Source organism: Cucumis melo, chromosome 1 (assembly GCF_025177605.1).
Source record: "Cucumis melo cultivar AY chromosome 1, USDA_Cmelo_AY_1.0, whole genome shotgun sequence".
NCBI lineage: Eukaryota > Viridiplantae > Streptophyta > Magnoliopsida > Cucurbitales > Cucurbitaceae > Cucumis > Cucumis melo.
Window position 1 is genome coordinate 35,292,881 of NC_066857.1, and position 14,428 is coordinate 35,307,308.

General features: G+C 35.1%; 3 protein-coding genes across 6 annotated transcripts; all 3 read left to right on the forward strand.

The window, feature by feature from the left end:
* Window positions 1-1,046: 1,046 nt before the first annotated feature.
* Window positions 1,047-4,443, forward strand: LOC103499812 (protein FAR1-RELATED SEQUENCE 6). The gene is made up of 2 exons (XM_008462911.3): window positions 1,047-1,261; window positions 2,016-4,443. The coding sequence occupies exon 2, from the start codon at window positions 2,030-2,032 to the stop codon at window positions 4,025-4,027; it is 1,998 nt and encodes a 665-aa protein (XP_008461133.1). The 5' UTR covers window positions 1,047-1,261; window positions 2,016-2,029; the 3' UTR covers window positions 4,028-4,443.
* A 580-nt stretch (window positions 4,444-5,023) lies between these two features.
* On the forward strand, window positions 5,024-6,593 carry LOC103499810 (uncharacterized). Of its 3 annotated transcripts, none has more exons than XM_008462909.3 (2): window positions 5,024-5,180; window positions 5,315-6,593. In XM_008462909.3, the coding sequence occupies exon 2, from the start codon at window positions 5,413-5,415 to the stop codon at window positions 6,370-6,372; it is 960 nt and encodes a 319-aa protein (XP_008461131.1). In that variant the 5' UTR covers window positions 5,024-5,180; window positions 5,315-5,412; the 3' UTR covers window positions 6,373-6,593. The 3 variants fall into 3 exon arrangements, with proteins under 3 accessions (XP_008461131.1, XP_008461132.1, XP_050944729.1); XM_008462910.3 differs by having other exon boundaries at window positions 5,029-5,180; window positions 5,375-6,593; XM_051088772.1 differs by having other exon boundaries at window positions 5,041-5,180; window positions 5,267-6,593.
* Window positions 6,594-8,608: 2,015 nt separating this feature from the next.
* On the forward strand, window positions 8,609-14,174 carry LOC103499809 (PX domain-containing protein EREX). 2 transcript variants are annotated; one of them, XR_007823123.1, is made up of 10 exons: window positions 8,609-9,105; window positions 9,838-9,948; window positions 10,566-10,664; window positions 10,845-10,931; window positions 11,109-11,217; window positions 11,392-11,690; window positions 12,065-12,307; window positions 13,065-13,286; window positions 13,372-13,837; window positions 13,948-14,174. XR_007823123.1 is itself a non-coding variant. In XM_008462907.3 (9 exons), the coding sequence occupies exons 1-9, from the start codon at window positions 8,842-8,844 to the stop codon at window positions 13,603-13,605; spliced, it is 1,668 nt and encodes a 555-aa protein (XP_008461129.1). In that variant the 5' UTR covers window positions 8,609-8,841; the 3' UTR covers window positions 13,606-13,910. The 2 variants fall into 2 exon arrangements, 1 of the variants encoding a protein (XP_008461129.1); XM_008462907.3 differs by lacking the exon at window positions 13,948-14,174 and having other exon boundaries at window positions 13,372-13,910.
* The last annotated feature ends 254 nt before the right edge of the window (window positions 14,175-14,428 follow it).

Genomic DNA, 14,428 nt, shown 5'->3' on the forward strand with positions numbered 1-14,428 from the left:
GATTAGATAGCAACAACCTAGTGAAAATTGACAAATCAAAATAAAAATGAGTAACATGCACGATTAATTGTTTGCTTAATCAACCATTTGTATATCGAACACATTCATCCATCTATCGTCAAAACATCTCATTGAAGTTTTCTATTCATAAGTGAAACGTACTCGTCCTCCTTTCACATTACATATAAGATATACCCACATTTGTGTGCCTTTTTTGTATTTAGAGATAAAACTTCTAAAAAAAGTACGATTGCAAACTTCATTCTTTGGGTTTCTTTGCACGTTACATTTTCCACCATTTGTGTTTGTTACAGTGAATCTCAAGAAAATTTTTTAATCTACTTTGGCCAACGACAATAAAATATGAGTTTATTATTGATCGTGAAGTTTGTGTTCCAAATTTGCATCGTACTAAATAAGCATACATACTTACTTACGTAATTGACCCAATAGGTTATGTTTTTCATTATTATAAATTAAATTGTCATTTTAAACAATAAATATAAGATTATGGGAACTTAAAAAAAGTGGCAAAGAACCATGACGGCTTCTTCAAACTCAACATTGATGCAGCCTAGAAAGACAATCCTCCATCCTCTAATCTAGTATAACAATCAAAGACTAAACCATTGGTGTGGTTGTTTGATCAATTGACTTAGATTATATACTTTTAAATAAAATATACGTATATGTACATTAAATTTCAATTGAATGGTTTGAAAATACGTATATATACAATAACATATGTGAAAAAAGTATGTATATATATATATATATATATATATATATCATCATGTAAATGTTTTGCTCTTTAAATATTTAGAAATTGAGGATGAGAGATCACAAATTTAATATTATATTAGAGGATAAACTTTTGCAATCTGCCCATAAATAAAGAATGTTTGCACTTACATCTTCGCCGTTCACATTTGTAAGAAACAAACAACGGCCGTTAGATGAAGCGAGCTCAACAGAATCACACGAAAAATGGGCGTAGGACATTAAAACCTTGAAATAACGGAATAAGGGGAAAGTTTCGAAGCTTCCACAGCGGTGGTTGAAATCGCCAAAGTTGGAAATTCACTGTACAGAGAAGAAATAAAGAATAAATTAGAGGAATTCGGATCCTTACCGGACCCGACCCGCCGTAGTTCTCAGGTCGACGGCGTTCATCCTTTTCTGATCACTGCTTCAGAATCCTCCAACATCTTTCCGCAAGTGGCAACTACGGTCGAGATCTCACCTTCTTCATCAATGTTCTGTAATTCCCCTCAATTCCCTCTCTTTTCTTTACTTTAACTGTCCTCCAGGGTTTAGTTTTTCTGTTGGCATTTTCTATCCGGGAATTGCTTTGAACTCCCTTTCGTGTATAATTGCGTTCGGGGAAGAGGAAAGTTGACGAATGAGATGAATGGGGTTTGTTTCCGAGTTTAATATTTGGTTAATTTGAGGATTTGAGGTTTTGTGTGTCTTTGTTTGTAGTCTCAACTGAAGGATAAGATTCAAGGTTGTTTTTGAGTTATGATTTCTGGTAATCTTTAATAGTGGTATTCGTTTAAAGTTATGTGTTTGGGTTTAGGAATTTTAGATGCGGTGGTCAGGGAAGAAACCCCTAAATTTTATGTTTCGGGAACTTGAGATACACTGAAACCGATTTGTTGGCTGGTGGTTTCTTGTAGATTCTTGTATTGTTTGAATCATTTTGTCTAAAATGTCTTTCTAATTTGTAGAAATGAGTTTCTCTTGTTTTCTTCATGGCATTGAAATTGAAACCAGGTAGTTTGTGAGCTGATGAAGACCCAGAATTGTGGAGGGTTGATAATCTGTTACCTTAATGAATTGATTTTGTGAAGAGAGTTGTTAACATTTCTTTCTCTTTATTTTGTTTAATCTCTGCGAGCTGCTGGTTTAATTTTTACTTCACTGAAAAATTTCTATGCCTACCTCAGAATTTTTAGCCGTTTGGTTTTGTAATTGTTCATATGCTGATTAGAAAGCGGTTATTTAATGTGTAGGGGTTGAATGAACTATGGGAGAACCCTCTCTTACCAATGAGCAATCATCTCGCGTGGAACACTGTGAGAATCGTAAAGAGGGAGATGAAGATGCTCCAATTTCAGAGTTAGGTGGTCATCATGGAAGGAAGGAATTTGTTGTACCTGCTGTTGGAATGGAATTTGAGTCTTACGAGGATGCTTACAATTACTATAATTGTTATGCTAAGGAAGTTGGTTTTCGTGTTAGAGTGAAAAATTCGTGGTTTAAGAGGAATAGTAGAGAAAAGTATGGTGCGGTACTCTGTTGCAGCAGCCAAGGTTTCAAAAGAATTAAAGATGTCAACCGATTAAGAAAGGATACGAGAACTGGTTGTCCTGCAATGATAAGGATGAGGCTAATGGACTCACAAAGATGGAGGGTTCTTGAAGTTTCAACAGAGCATAACCATTTATTAGGTTCTAAGATATACAAATCGATGAAGAAGATGAATGGTGGTGCTAAAAGGAAAATACAATTGAGCTCTGATGCAGATGATCGAACTATCAAATTGTATCGAGCGCTTGTGATTGATGCTGGTGGCAGTGGGACCTCAGATTCTAGTGTAAAAAAGATTAGGATTTTTCCTGACCATCCAGATCATTTGAACCTTAAAAAAGGTGATTCACAAGCCATTTATAACTACCTATGTCGCATGCAGTTGACTAACCCGAACTTCTATTACTTGATGGATCTCAATGACGAAGGTCGCCTACGTAATATGATTTGGGTTGATGCACGATCAAGAGCTGCATGTGCTTTTTTTGGCGATGTTGTCTGCTTGGACAATTCATATTTGTCCAATAAATTTGAGATTCCTCTTGTGGCATTTGTTGGAATAAATCACCATGGTCAGTCAGTGCTGCTTGGTTGTGGCCTCTTGGCTGGTGAGACAACAGAATCTTATACTTGGTTATTTAGAGCTTGGCTGTCGTGTATGTCGGGCCGCTCTCCTCAAACAATTATTACAGATAGGTGCCAGCATTTGCAAACTGCAATTGCAGAGGTATTCCCAAAGTCTCAACATCGCTTTGGTTTGTCTTTTATCATGAAGAAAGTGCCTGAGAAGCTGGGAGGACTGCGGAATTATGATGCCATCAGAAAGGCATTTAATAAAGCAGTTTATGAAACTCTGAAAGTGATTGAATTTGACTCTGCTTGGAGATTCATGATCCAGCGATTTGGAATTGGCGATCATGAATGGCTTAGATCTGTATTTGAAGACCGAGGTCGGTGGGCTCCTGTTTATTTGAAAGACACATTTTTTGCTGGGATGTCTTCCATGCGCCGAGGGGAGAAGCTAAATCCCTTCTTTGATAAGTATGTCCACAAACAAACCCCATTGAAGGAATTTCTTGACAAGTACGAACTGGCTTTACAAAAGAAGCACAAGGAAGAGACCTCTGCCGATATGGAATCAAGAAACTCTTCCCCCACTTTAAAAACGAGATGTTCTTTTGAGTTGCAGCTCTCCAAAGTGTTTACAAGAGAAATATTCACAAAATTCCAGTTTGAAGTTGAAGAAATGTATTCATGCTTCAGCACAACGCAGCTACAAGTTGATGGTCCGTTGGTCATATTCTTGGTGAAGGAACGTGTAGTGAGTGATGGTAACAGAAGGGAGATTCGAGAATACGAGGTTCTTTATAACAGAACAGCAGGTGAAGTTCGTTGTATATGCAGTTGCTTCAACTTCTATGGATATCTATGTCGCCATGCGTTGTGTGTACTTAATTTCAATGGGGTCGAGGAGATTCCTTCTAGGTACGTCTTATCACGATGGAAAAAGGATTACAAGAGATTGTATGTTTCAGATTATGAAACCAATATTTCTGATGACACCGAGCGCGTGCAATGGTTCAATCAGTTGTACAAAAGTGCCTTACAAGTTGTAGAAGAAGGTGCGATTTCTCTTGATCATTACAAAGCTGCATTGCAAGCTTTTGAGGAATCATTAAGTAAGGTTCACGAAGTAGAAAAGAAGCATGAATAACTCTGCTCGAAGGCTGAAGCTTGATTGAAATGACATGCTCATCTTGATAGATATAGTTTTTTTGTTATACCATTTGATAGGAAATTTTTACTGTGAATTAGTGTAAAGTCTTCTTCACTTTCTTTTTTTTCTTTTTTTTTTTTTTTTTTTTTTGTGAATCTGGTGCCTGTTTATCTCTTCTCCATGAAATTGGAGGTATTAAAAGCAAGAAGAATGGGGGAGATTTAATTTAAAGAGTTATAGGATAAGTATTGAGATTTTATTTTTGATCAAAAGGGAAGAGGGGAGAAAATTGGGAAGTTGTGTGTCATTGGAGGGGAAATTTTTGTTCCTGGGTATTGACAGCAAAAATTCTAATTTTAATTATCTTAATTTGAAGACAATGAGATCCAACCGATAATATCTCCTTCACCAAACTTCAACTTCATCTATTCTTTATGTTGTTTTTTTAATACATAATTAAAGAAATGTATTATCATGGAGTAAAAATCATAACAGTATATTAATGGTAAAAATCATAACAGTATATTAATGGTGCATTTTATAAAAATAAATTTTGTTCATTAATTTTTTAATCTTGTTTTATGAATCGTTCATCTTACAACATTTGTTGTAATCAACGTATTTTCTAACTCTAATATTGTTTGATTATTTTTATTCAACTATTTTCAATAAAAACTTAGTTAAAAAACTATATAAAATAAGATTCAAAATTTATCAAAAGGACATAAATTAGATTTAGATTGTGAAATGATATTTTTCTAAAAAAAAATGTACTATTAATTCATGCGATTCAAATCTCATTTTTGCTATAAACCTTTCGAAAGGAGTATTTTTTTCAATAAACTCTTATTTTTACCATCTAAACCTTGATAACATTTGATCATATGAAACCATAGTGATTAAATTTTAATCCCTTTCGAATTACGGGGGTTAAAATTGTAATTTCAAAGGAAAAATTTGGAGAGGCGCAATTGTTTTTACATTTTGGCGGAATATTTAATAAAGAGGGAAAGGAGAGAAGTGAAAACCCGGAATTTCAGTCGCTTTGGCGCGAATTTTGCATACCCCATCTTCCTCAAGCTCTCGTCTCGATTCTCTTACCACAGAAGTTACAAACCGCCATAGCTTCTGTTCTCAACTAATTCTCAAGGTACTTTCTCTTCTTAGACTTCCTCTTTGGTTTCTATATCATAGCTATTCATTCGCTCAATCACTTTCGATTCATGATTGTTTTAGCATGGACGAACTTCGATTGTCCCATATTTTTTATATCTGAATTTGTAGGAGTATGATGGATGATCTTACATAAGTTTGGGAATCGTCTCGTTTCCATTCTGTTTCCAGCGCGTTTAAGAAGACGGAATTACTAGTTGATTTGAGAAATGAAGTTTAAGGCATTTCTGACAGATAATGGTGTAAATCTCCTTGAGAAGAGGTTTCTACCTGCCCTAGATAAGATGGGGAAGATATGCCATCTCTATTTGACTAGAGATTACGTTATCTTCTTGCATAACCTTCTTAATGGTGATGGAATTCAATCAATTGCTCAGTTTCGTAAAGAAGCTTTGTTTGATGATTACCGAATCTCCAGCCAGAATGATGATCGTATTGCGTTTACTATAGATATTTCCCTTCTCCACCGTGCAGTTCGTAGTAGTGTTAGTATTTGTTCTGAGTTTGGTAATGGTCCAACAGCAAATCGTCTTCAAATTAAGTTGGTGAAGAAGTTGCCTTTGAACTGCACCCAATCTATGCCTTTCCTTACATTTGAGACTAAAGGGTATAAGTCTGCTGTTATTCAGGATGTACCGATCTCAAAGCCCATGTCGAGAGCTCAAGTTCTTGAACTTCAAACTGCTCTAGATATGGCACAAGATTTGCCTCAGACGCTTGTGCAGGTTCCTGATCTTAACCAGTTGCAGAACTTTGTGGATCGGATGAAGAATGTTGGGGATTTGTTGAATGTCTCCATAAGCAAGTATGGAGATTTACATGTGCAGATTTCGACAGGGTTAATTACTCTTGGTGCTGAGTATCGAAAATTATTTGTCATAGGGGAACAAGCTAGTGCTCCAGCTGAAGATCAAAATCTAAGTGCTCAGACTAGATCAACCAGGGCAATATTGAGGGGAGATGCTCAATCTGTACAGGTGAGCGTGAAGCACTTTGCTAAGAGTCTTCAGTATCATTTGGCCAAGCCAGATTGCACTTTCTATGGCATTGCTCCACAGGGTGCTTGCTTGACCGTGATATTTCAGTTTTTCATTCCTGGCTCTCGCCAAACTGATAAATCAATCAGTCTACATTGTCGGCTTCCTGTTCTTGATCCCGGAACGAGTTAAATGGTGATTGCCTTCTCGCATGTTGGCTATCATTTTTAGAGCAACAGTCAAGTGGAATTTGGCTGAAGTTGTGACGTGTATTGGTCATTTGACGTTATGAATCTGGGTTAATACTGAATGTAATATATCTTGAATTCTTTCTGTTTTCAGGTTGAATTGTGGTAATATTTGAGTTTTTTTTTCTTGAATACAAATGCTCATGTCAAGTACTTGTGAATTTAGATCTCAGTAACCAGCTAGAAATTTCAGGTTTTGGGTCATTTTCTCTAGTTTAACATCAATCTTTTTGGTTTGAGGGTGAGATCGGTCCCTAGCTACGAATCTGTGAACCGTGTCATTCATCTCTATCAAAATGCAAAGGTGTTTTCTTGATTCCTTTGTCCATCTCCATATGTCTCAACTCTCGTAGGTCATTCCATCTCTTGCAAGCTGCATACATATTACAAAGAAGAACATAGACAACACCACTCTTAGGCTCCAACTCCAGAATCCGCTTCACAACCATGTCAGCTAGAAGGACCCCCCAGAAAATGGAATTAGGTTTCATTGGTATGTATTGGATGACTATATGGGATTCTTTTAGATGACCAGCTTGATTGTAGTATATTGGATTGTCATCATCTCTTGCAAGCTGCATATATATATTTCGTGGCGTTGCAGATGAAATAAAAGAAAACTGCGGAATCACAAGTTTGATACTCTCCCAATTGAGCTATGCCCGCGCTTGTTGATTACTATTAGTAAGTTATAATGATCACTGATTATAGTTTATTTTCAAAAGATATAAATCATTTAGAATAAAAAAGTTTGCGGTGAGCGTGGATCGAACATGCGACCTTCAGATCTTCAGTCTGACGCTCTCCCAACTGAGCTATCCCCGCAATTTGATGTCAAGGAATTGTCATTATAGTAATTATAGTTTATTCAAAATATAAGAAATTGAAGGAAAAAAAAAAAAGAGAGAGATAAGAAAATATTGATTAGTTAATTTTTTTTAAAAAAAACCATTCCCATGTTTTAGCAATCCAAGTTTAGTTTGCTGTACGATTAAATTATTAAATATTCTTTAAAACAACATGATAATGTGAATGAAATCTCCAATTTGAGGCTCTCCCTATTTTGTTTCTAATACAAAGCTATAATTTAGTTGTTATGTTTTAAAAACTATAATTCAACATTACCATTTAATCAAATGGTCTATGTCATATAGTTTCTTTTGAATGGCTCAATTCTTTGGGTCCTAATGCAAGTGACTCGCTTCTTGAAACCAACTAAAAACAATTTTTTTTTGCTTTACTTTGCACGACACCAAAAAGCCTAGAACTTCCCTTTGCATCGATGGTTTTCATATATCGTAGTAGATTCACAGATTATTTTAATCCCTAATGCGATTTTATAGTGCATCACAAGTTTCTTATCTATCTACAATGTTGGACATTTACGATTTGTGGATGACTAGCTACCGCAAAACAATAAAATGAGCATGATTGTGATTTTTAATACGAAATGTGATCTCTTTTTTCTTGCGGTTTTTTTGTCATTCACTTTAAAATCACGATCAACCTCTTCTGTAATTTGGTGGTGGTTGGACACCTAAACCACAAATGGTCACAAGTGAAGATTATAAAAAGAAATCACAGTGCATTCTGTAAATCGCGTTAGAGATCTAAACTATTTGTTAGTGATGAGAACCTACAATTGGAATGATGCATTTTTAAAGTTATTCAATGCCATGTAGCATATCATGTTTGTTTTCATTAGTTTATGGAATTAGATTATCGTACATTTAAGATCAAATCATATGTAAAAAAAAACTCATAGTATGCCATTCACAAAGTTTTATCGAAACCTAAGAATGAATTTCTAATTATTAAATCATAAAAACTAAACTATAATAACCACCTGATGAGCTAACAAGAGTAAAAACAAATTTTACTTTTAACTACATTTTGTTTGAGATCATTAGGATTCAAAGATTTAAAAAAATTAATGAAGTGTGAACAAAACGAGAGAAATTTTCATAAATATAAAAATCACGTAAACAAATCTAAATGATTGTGTTTATCCTAAGTTTGCATTTGAAATTGTTTTAAATATTTTACCATTTTATTATATTTTTTAAAAGAACAAAAAAAAAAAAAAACAATACAAAGGCAGTCAACGTGCGTTGAGAAATTCCATTGGAAAAATCAAACAACCTCATATATATATATATAATGATACATTGTTATCGATTTGTCCATAAAGACATCTGCCTTGTGACTTCTAAACCTTGATTGGGCCCAAATTTCGAAAACGATCCAAAAGCCACTTGCGACAGCCAAAGCCTCCGAGTGCCGCAACGATTCCGGAGGCAGGATTGTAAAACTGGCGCGAATTCGTTTCTCAGGCAATCCTTTTCGTCGGAATCCCAAATTTATAGATTTTCTTTGGCTGCCGAACAATACCGTGACAACAAATTCATAGCAAATGAATCTTTACGCTCAAGACCTTTCAGCGTTAGATTTTAATTTTGGCTTCTCCGAACCCTACGGTCAGCCCTTCTCTCGCCTTCGCGCTTCCTCCGCTATTTCTTCAACTGCCTACCTCGATGAAGACGACGACGTTTACCGTCCTGGCTGGGCTACAAGGAATATGCGCGATATGCCCTGCGACATACCCCCCATTCGCCGGCATGATGGTTCGTCGCCTCTCCCACTGGGAATGGACTGGAGTCCTCCTCCTCAGAAATGGGTATTGGATTTTTTTTTTTATTCTTTTCATGCTTTTGGGTGTTGCGTGTTCTTGTCGTCGCTTCGGTTTTGAATTATAAGTTTGTTTCTTAATGCTGCTTCTCATATTTTTCGATCTGGGTTTAGCTTTTTTGACGATTTCATATTGAATTTGTAGCTTTGGTGAAGTGAATTGCATGTCGGTGTAATTGGGCCGTTGGTTGTGATTAGCTTGGTGATAGTCTCAATATGACTGTAGCTGGTTATCTTTTTCGTAGGTCATATATAACATTGTGGATGAAGTGGTGAGGTGTTTATTTAGTTTAGTTGTTTATGAATTTCATACTGGGGTTCGTACAAAGCCAAATAACAACCACATGACTGAATGAAGTATATGGTTATTTTCTACTCTCTCTCTCTCTCAAACATAGTTCTGTCAACCCAGGATGGAATAATTTGTTTATAGTTGACAATTGAAATGGTAGCTTTCCATGTTTTTGTGTTATGAATGTTACTATTTTGCTAGTTTTGGTTGAAAATAAACCTTAGAGTTTCCAACCATAGTAGTACAAACTGATTTATGTTGGGCTCCTGCTAGCACTCTATCAAATTACTTTTGCGTTTATTGCCCTTTTGTATTTACTAATTGGAAAGGATTATTCTGAGCTGTGAGCTCCTTCATTGTTAGGCGTGTTTACTTATTATGTATGTTTTGTGTATCGTTGAGATTTATTGTTTTCTTATATAAAAAAAGGATGGACCAGCTACAGCGTGGCCTCATGATCCGCCTACTGGATGGAGCTATTGTGTCACAGTTCCTTCTTGGACTACAATTCCCAAATCAAATGGTTCAGATCCTGTCGTGGTAATTTCCAAGTTTCTGTTGTTTATCTTCTGAGGACAGAAACAATAACCATTGTTTATGCATGTGCATTAATGTGATTTGTAAGTGCGTCAGTCTTTTTTTCCTCTCTAGGGGGAAAGCTTTCTTAGTTACCTTTACTTTGATTTGACCATTGCAACCTCAATATCCATGTTTATGCATCTAGTTTTTTCTTCTTTTCCCTTGCTATTATTACCATTACTTTTATATTTTTCATGCTGGTTTTTTTACAAGATATCATTTATTTAAGTAAATTGCTTGAATACATTTAGGCAAATTTTCTCCCAATATTTTCTTTACGAAAAAAGTCATGATCACAATACTGAGGTATGCAACTTTTTGTTTATATTACAACTCACAATTGAAAATTGTATTTGAAAATCAAAACAAATTGCTCACTCTTTACTCCTTATACTTGGCATCGGATTTCTTCCATATTTTGTTGATTTTAACTTAAACATGGTGATATCTGCAGGGCTCTTGTTATTATAAGACTATTCCTGTCTATACTCATATTGTGTTCAACATGGCTGTAGTGCTCAATATTTTAGAAAAACTTTATGATTTTTATTTTATGCTTTAACAATCAAAATTTACAGTTTTACATGGTTCAAGTTGGATTGCAATCTCCAGAGGGTATCACCTCTACAAGAGGAATATCAAGAAGATTTAATGAGTTTCTAGAGCTATTTTACGAGGTAACAGTTATTATCTTATGCTTTTTAAACTTGTTAGTTGTTAGTGTTCCTCATTATGTAACATTTATATTAATTTTAGGCATTACATTGTAATTTTTTTGCTTATTTATAATCTAACACATACAGATCTGTCTTTAAGGATGCGTTGAATTTATCTGTGCTCTTTATTATCTTTTGTAGCTCAAAAGAGCATTTCCTAAGAAACAATTGCCTCCAGCTCCACCAAAAAGGGTTTTGAGAATGAAAAACAGTGCATTTTATGACGATGTAAGTTGAACATTATGTTTCACTTTTTATTTATTTTATTTTCTTTTTGAAGGTTAAAACTGTTGAATCAAGTTGAAGGATGTACAACTTATGACTGACAATTGTGCATGATAAATATGATGTATCAAATTAAGGAATTGAAAACAATCTAAAATGCCTTTAATTATTTCATCACAGCGGAAGTCTTCCTTGGAGGAATGGATGGAAAAGATGCTGTCAGACATTGACGTATCACGAAGTGTTCCAGTGGCAAGTTTTCTTGAACTGGAAGCTGCTGTGAGATCTTGTAGGTGTTATATGGATGGACTATAAAAAAATGAAAAAAGAAAAAAACAAGAAAGAAAAACTTGAGCAACCATATATATGATTTAAGTGAACATATTAGCATATTTGGCCGATTATGATTGTCTATTAATGTTGTATTAATCAAAACCTGAGTCTTTGCATCTTAATTTTTCAGTTTTCAGTGATGTTAATCACCAGATCACGGATGAGGTTTCTTCTGGTAATATCATGGTCCACCCAATTACACTATCAAGCTCAACTGTGTCTATTGCTCCTTCTTCTTCTGTTACTTCCAGTCCACGTGATGATACTTGTTATGGGGAACCTGAACTTGGAGCTCCAAGATATGGAGATGACGAGGGTGTAGAATTGGGAATCGATGAACCTGCACTGGAAAAATCTGGAACAGACATGGAAAATCTAGTAGTAAGATCAAATGAAGAAATGTCTGAGAGACAATTCCTTGCACCAAAGGTGTGGGTGATTTTGATCAATTTTAGATACTTCCTGGTCTGTGTTGTGTACAGTCACGATCAGGGCTTCAATTTTTGGGAGTTCTATTTTCTTTTCCCCTTTTCCCTTCAGGGGATGTTCAGTATTAAAAGTCTTGTTTGGATTGTTGATTCATGAGATTAGTCCAATTCGTATCCCCTTGGTTTTGTTTCATCGCTTACATTAAAGAATTTTCAACTTTTAATATTGCATGTGCAGTGTTTTATTTAGGTGGAGGATACTTCCATTCATGAGTGGTTCTTTCTCTTTTTTGCCATATATTTCTTATTTACTTTTCTTATCTGATTGTCACTTAGATTTCAAACAGCTAATAGAAAGCCTTGATTTTTTTCCAGGATGAACAAGTGCCCACAGAATCAACAATAATGTCAATTTTAGAGGAGAACAAAATTTTGCTGCAAGAGTTGGATGGTTCAAGAGAACAAATTGAGTACTTGCAGAAACAATATGAAGAGTTTGTGATGAAACCAAAAGCAGATTTTGATTTGTTTGTCAAAGAAATTAAATCTCTTCGAGGTACTCAGTCAGACTTGAGGCAGGAATGCAGCCAAATGATGAAAGAGAAATCAGAATTAGAGGTAGATTTTTCCTTTTCCTCATGTAGGTTTCAATGCAGGTTCCTAGTGGCGTCATCTTCATTTTTTCAGTAGTGTTATACTATTAGCTGGTTGAAATTTAACAGCAACGTCCTTTTTTTGAAGATTTGGAAACTTTTAGTCTCTTTCTTTAATTCTATTTGTCTGTTGCTGGTATTTTAAACTGTGGCTGATGTTGTATTTTTTTGGGAGATCTCATGTTGTTCTTTGCATCTGTCTTACCTATCTTGCTAATTCTTTAGCGTTCTAAATTTTATGATTCTCACAGCTTAAGGCAATTTTAAGTAAGAAATTATTTAAGCTTGGTTGCAATTGTCATGTAGAATAGGGAAACTCACATGTGGATCAAGTTGACGAAAAACATAACTGATATTTTCCAATCAATGAGAGGATGTTGCCACATGAATTTTTTGAGAAAAGGATTAGTCATTTACATTGCAATAGAAGACTGGAAGACGGTTCCTTCATAGATTTTCATCAAGAGCAAACGATGAAATGATAGACTTATTGGTAGCTTTTGGGTGTTCAATGTCAATGATAAGATGAAAATTGCTGCGGTGATCTCAGGACGCTACACTGCATTTAAATGGATGTGCCATCTAATAATAGAGTGCAACACGTCCTTTTTTTCTTTAATTTGTGCTCATTTTGGTGTTTTTTTTGTTATTTCTCTCTTTCTTTGTATGTAATGTTTATTTGCCCTGTCCAATAATATGTAGTCTTTCTTCTGTTTCTTTAGAGGATACTTCAAACCGAAAGACAAAGAATGGAGCAAGCTGATATTGCTAAGCAAAAGCTTCTGCATGATTGTGAAGTTCTTCACCACCGCCTTCAAGATTCTACTGTCGACTTTTTCATTGAGCAGGAAAATAAACTAATTTTGGAAACTGCTTCGACAGCTGACGACGCAATAGATCTGTTGGCAACATCTGATAATCACATTAACCTTCTTTTAGCAGAGGTACTTGCGTTTGTTTCCATTGAAATGCATTTGCATATTGAACTTCTTCATCCTGAATGGCACAAGTTTTTGTCCATACAAACAGGCAAAGCTTCTGGCTCATGATGCTAACAACAGCGATGACACTGCTGGATCAGCCCGTCCAAATGGAACTGATAAAGGGGCAGCTGACCAAGTATTAAGTAACATACTAGCAAATATGCTTGTCGAAAATGCCCGATTAAGGATGCAGATGAACGCCGTCATCCGCTGTGTTCTAAATGCAAATGGGACAAGTGAGAAAGATGAAGATGAATCTCTCAAGGAAGAACTGTTCTAAGCAAGTTTTTAGAGGAAGAGATTCCTGAATGCACATATACAATGACCTTATACTGTCGTGGCAAGAAATGGGAGAGCTGTAGATTTTGAATAAATGCAACAGATGTTGCCCATTAATTTGCAAGTCCTGACAAATTTGGTTGTCGGAGGTGTAGAAATGATGTATCAATTAAATATTTAACAAAGTGCCTTTTGGCTTGGCTAATCATGGGCATTTGAAGACTTTGCACTTGGTAAGAGCTCAAACAAAATCTGGGTGGCTAAATTTAGTGTTGATTAAATGGAATTTCACTGATATTCATGATCTGTCTCTTCTTCCTTCATTGATATATTATCTTCTCAGTAAACTCCTGGGCCTGATGCAGAATTGCTTTTAACCATCTGCATACAGAGAAGAAGTAAAAACTAGCTCATGTGGATAAAGGGAAATTTCTACTGACATGTTGGCATTAGAAGAAAATTTTGAAAGAGTTCTATTACCATAACATCATCTACTTCCGTGTATTATTGAAACTATTATTTCTCTTACCCGGAGATATTAAATTAATAAATTTCTATTTACATTTTGAAGATGCTCGTGATTATTGATAAAAATGATGAATCATTATTTTGATTACGTTACAAAAAAGTCAAAGAGAGTAACAAAGCTATCAACAAAATATTAGTAATATATACAAAAAAAGTGTAAATTTAATATTAACACTGAGAAATATACACTTAAGCTAATGGGTTAAAATATTTATCCATTGAATTAAATATGGTTTTTCTGTATTTGTGATATTCCAATAAATATGAAGCTGTTATACTGTCAAATTCATATTCTG

Bases quoted from the DNA above. Each gene is read 5' to 3' on its own strand.
- LOC103499812 (XM_008462911.3), top strand. From the start codon at position 2,030: ATGGGAGAACCCTCTCTTACCAATGAGCAATCATCTCGCGTGGAACAC.
- LOC103499810 (XM_008462909.3), top strand. From the start codon at position 5,413: ATGAAGTTTAAGGCATTTCTGACAGATAATGGTGTAAATCTCCTTGAG.
- LOC103499809 (XM_008462907.3), top strand. From the start codon at position 8,842: ATGAATCTTTACGCTCAAGACCTTTCAGCGTTAGATTTTAATTTTGGC. The intron at 9,106-9,837 runs GTATTGGATTTT...ATATAAAAAAAG, and splicing joins GTCCTCCTCCTCAGAAATGG to GATGGACCAGCTACAGCGTG. The intron at 10,932-11,108 runs GTAAGTTGAACA...ATTTCATCACAG, and splicing joins ACAGTGCATTTTATGACGAT to CGGAAGTCTTCCTTGGAGGA.